The 4,152-nt window shown below is 48.7% G+C and overlaps 1 protein-coding gene across 1 annotated transcript; it reads right to left on the bottom strand.

Moving 5' to 3' along the window:
• Window positions 1-432: 432 nt before the first annotated feature.
• On the bottom strand, window positions 433-1,903 carry FANCF (FA complementation group F). Its single transcript, XM_027852589.1, has one exon. It carries the CDS (start codon window positions 1,901-1,903, stop codon window positions 707-709), a length of 1,197 nt encoding a protein of 398 aa, XP_027708390.1. The 3' UTR covers window positions 433-706.
• Between the last annotated feature and the right edge of the window lie 2,249 nt (window positions 1,904-4,152).

Raw genomic sequence — 4,152 nt, 5'->3', positions numbered from 1 at the left:
ATGATCTACAGATAAAAGTGATCAAGCTTATCACCATTCCTCCCTAATGAAAGACAAGACGCTTGTATACAATGTCAGAACAGATCACAACACCGATTGCATTGGCTTAGCTTTTCCTTTGTTAAAAAGCAGTGTTCAACTGGGTAAGGGAGAAGAGGCATTTCCAGAAATGACTGTGATTTTAATACAGAAAGCACCAACGAAAAATTAAACAAAAAACCTTTTGTGAACGCTTTTCTTTACTGAGCTCATTCTCCACACTAACACTACTGAAAATGTATTATATCTGAAAAATCAGAATTGGAGGAACTTCTAGGGCTTGCCCAAAAGACAGAGGCTTAATTTAAATCCTTTCTTTAGAGAGATTCTTTAAAAAAATACTATCAACAACGTAAAGGAAAACATTTAAATAACTGCAGAAGGCACACCCCATTTAAAGTCAAATAGACCATTTTTTGACAAAGATTATATAGCATCAGTCAAAGGCATTCCTAATTTAAAGCGCTGGTAGAGAATGAGGGAAAAACTAGGGTTTGGGTTCTTTTTGGAGTATTGGGGATAACTTTTTGCACTTTGTGTACATGTAGGATGGGTATGTTCAGGATGAATGTCCAGTTAACGTTAGTTCCTGTAAACTGTGTTGAAAGGCCAAAGGCCACTCTTGAGGCAGATCTGGGGCACTTTTCTCCCTATGGGAGCTCACAGGCTAGGGCCTGCACCCCAAGTCCAGAATCGCGGGCATCTCTGCCCCGGTCTCAGCATCCTCGGCCTCTCCCGTGGGCTCGTACTCTCCGAGGTCCCGCAGCAGGTCTGTCCACACGCTGAGCCCCGGGGCGCCGAAGCTCCCGTCCAAGGCCCTGTAGCTGTTCAGGACTCTCAGAGTCTGGCTTCTCAGGGAGGTCGGGCTCTGGCAGAAACACTGAAAGCAGTCGCGGAGGCGCTCCCAGGACAGCCTCTCGGGTCCGGTCCCGACCCAGGTGCCCTGCACGAGGTCGAATTGTAGATGGCCGCCCCACTGTGCAAGCAGGTCCAGGAAGGCTTCGGCCAGCGCCGGGTAGCGGGCGGCCAGGGAGGAGAGGACGGGGGCGGGCAGCAGGCGGCAGAGGGTGGCCAGCGCGGCCGGCCGCGCCAGGATCCAGGTCAGCAGGGCCTCGGCGGCACTCGGCCCGAGGTCCGTCTGGTTCCCCGGATCCTCTTCGTCTTCATCCCCGTCGGGCCGGGGCGTGGGCTGCAGCAGCAGCGCCTCAGTAACCACGTCCAGCCAGCGGGGCCGGGGCAGCTGCACCCACAGGAGGTCCAGGAGCAGGGCTTCGGCCCCGGGCTCGGCCTCGCCCTCAGCCTCTTCGCGGAGCCGCTGCAGCAGTAGCTCGGCCTCGGTTCTCCGAAGCACGGGCTCGGCCTGGGCGGGGTCGGGGCCGAGCAGCTGCAGGAGCAGCTGGGAGGCGGCCTTGCGGCGGGCCAGCTCGGCCAGACGATCTCGCAGCCCAGCCTCGTCCTCCTCGTCCTCCTCGTCCTCCTCGGGCTCCCCGCGCTCGGGCCGCAGGTGCCGGAGCAGCTCGTGCAGCGCGGGGCCTCGCACGGCCGCGTTCTCCAGCAGCCCCAGCGCCAGCAGCTCGTCCCCGCGCCCCAAGCCCTCGAAGCTCCGCAGCGGCCCCGGCCCCGACGCCAAGCAGGGCCCCGCGTGGGCCTCGGCCCGAGGCCGCAGCCGCAGCCGACGCAGCCCCTCCTCCAGCGCACCCCGCACTGGGCCGCGGCGGCGGAAGCGCCCGTGCACGTGACGCAGGTAACGGGCCCAGCGCAGGGAGCGGCGCACGGACACGCGCCCCCAACTGCCCGCGTGGCGCGTGCGGGACGCGGCCAGCACCTCGGCGAAGCGCTCCAACTGCTCTAGCAACCGCTCCATCTCCGCGGCGCGCCGGAGATGACGCAGCCGCGCCCGCCTTCTCCCTCTCCGCTTCTTCCCTGGCGTCCGCAGCGGCGCCATCCTTATTGGCGCAGACGCCTGTCAATCAGGCGCCATCTTTGCTGTGGGCAAGTGGAGGCGAGAAATAGAAACCTTTCCTGGACGCTCTGAGCAACCATAGTAACTGTTTGCAGAGGGTTCTGGTGTCCATCTTAAATAAGGAAAAGCAAGAACGCTACCCCAAGGATCCGAGGGATGTTGTGTGACCCCTCTTGATTTGTTCGGCTATTAAATTAACTTAACTAGATGTTTCGTTTCTCATTGAAAATGTCAGCACTAAGGGCGTGCATAGACTGAACTGAAATATGAAGCCGTGGGAACGTAATTACACATGTGTACAACATAATCACATGTCTTCAAGATCATGTATGTACATATGAAGATAAGCACACCCATGCATGTCCATATGCAGTATGAGCATGGATATATACACATATGTACACACATACCTAAGAATATATTTAGGTATGTAGTACATATATATGAAAACACAGTTTGTATAGGAGAGAAGTTATAAAGTGCAGAAGCAAATCAAACAAATAAGCATTTAAATGCCTATGTGTCAGTTAGCACAGTACCTGGCACATAGTAGGGCCTTAATAAGTGTTTAAGGACTGAGTTCTGTGTTAGATTTTGTGGATACAAAGGAAAAAATGAAACTGGTTATAAGCTCCTTGAGGGCAGGAACTATCAAAGAAGACAAAGTATAGATAGACAGACAGATAGACAGATAGACAGACAGATAGATAGATAGGTAGGTAGGTAGGTAGATAGATAGATAGATAGATAGATAGATAGATAGATAGATAGATAGATATAGATAGATAAAGGAAAGGAATAGAAACTGGAGGTATGGTTTCCTTAGGAGTTCTGCGGGAAGTATTCCAGTAGATTGAAATAGATGGTCTACTTGCAATCTACTTAACCATCTTACAAAGAAAAGTTTTATTTTAAAGTCTTTATTAAAAAATTAGGAAATAATGTTTTGTTGACCCACTAAGTGGTTCAGTAGCCTTTACCTAAAGGTTTCTAGGGAGAAGGAAACTGCTATGTATTGAAAGAGTTCCTGCCATTTCAAAACAGCTCTTATGATAGGCCATTGTTGCTAGGACAAGGTTCAAGGGGATCTTATGGATAAACAGGGGAAAAAAATGGGCTAAGACACATTAGAAGTGAGCCAGTGATTTCAGTTTTCCAGGGTATAGTCACTTGCTATCTCTTTGTTTCAAAAAGAAGAATTTTTTCGCTTTTATTGTGAACTTAATCATCAACAAACAACCATTTCAAGATACAAAAAAGAACAAGAAAGAGGATTGTAAATGAGAATGTGATTCTGTGTTATGCACAGTTAAAAAATTTCTATCTCTCTGTCTGAAACTTAACAAAGTAGTAAGAAAAACACAGTATTAACAAAATTGGTATTTTTTTCTTCTATGAATTTAAAAAACTGATTTATTAATTCTTTTTTTTCATATCTATACTACCATCTAACTCACTCTACCTCCCTCAGCACCCTGAGTGAAAGCCCTCCCTTTTAACAAATATGAATGTGTGGTCAAGTAAAACATTAACACGTTTGGCCCACATTTCCAGAAGTACCTAGGTCAAAGGTGCAGGCATTATCACCCTATCTTAAAGGGAAAGCTGAGCCATGTCCCTGAACAAATGCAGGCTGAGATCACTCCTATAATTTCACCAACACATAGAAATTAGAATCTAGAATTCTCTAAGCTCCTTGAAAGTAGAGATTGTTTCATTCTTTGCATTTGTGTCCCCAGTACTAAGAACAGCAGTCATTTAATAAATGCTTGTTGATTGTTTGATTGCTGGATTGAGGGGCTTTAGGTAGCTAAGATGTGGTAGAGGGTAAGGAAGTTGATAAAGGTTCTTTTAATCTCATTGAAAGGGGCTCAAGAGACTTTATATTTGGAGGTAAGAAGGAAACCCAGGTGGGCAGGACTTTTAAATTCTAGCCTCCACCTTGAATGGAAATACTTCAGCAAGAAAGGAGATCTGAGGACATCCTTCTAGTGACCATTAGCACTATTCTGTTTACTGCAAAAAGGGTAAAGGGGAAGGTTTACCGAAGAAAGGTATAGACACAAGCCATCAGTGGCTTTTCCTACACAGACTCATCAGCCTAGTAGGACACCAGACAAACAGATGCTCAGTTCTCCAAGCAAATGGGG

The sequence above is a fragment of the Vombatus ursinus genome, unplaced genomic scaffold, assembly GCF_900497805.2.
Source record: "Vombatus ursinus unplaced genomic scaffold, bare-nosed wombat genome assembly UNPS02009770.1, whole genome shotgun sequence".
In the NCBI taxonomy this organism is placed as follows: domain Eukaryota; kingdom Metazoa; phylum Chordata; class Mammalia; order Diprotodontia; family Vombatidae; genus Vombatus; species Vombatus ursinus.
Note: the sequence above shows the minus strand (reverse complement) of the source record. Positions and strands in the feature narration are given on the sequence as shown.

Excerpts from the sequence above, each read along its gene's own strand:
- FANCF (XM_027852589.1), bottom strand. The coding sequence starts at position 1,903 with ATGGAGCGGTTGCTAGAGCAGTTGGAGCGCTTCGCCGAGGTGCTGGCC.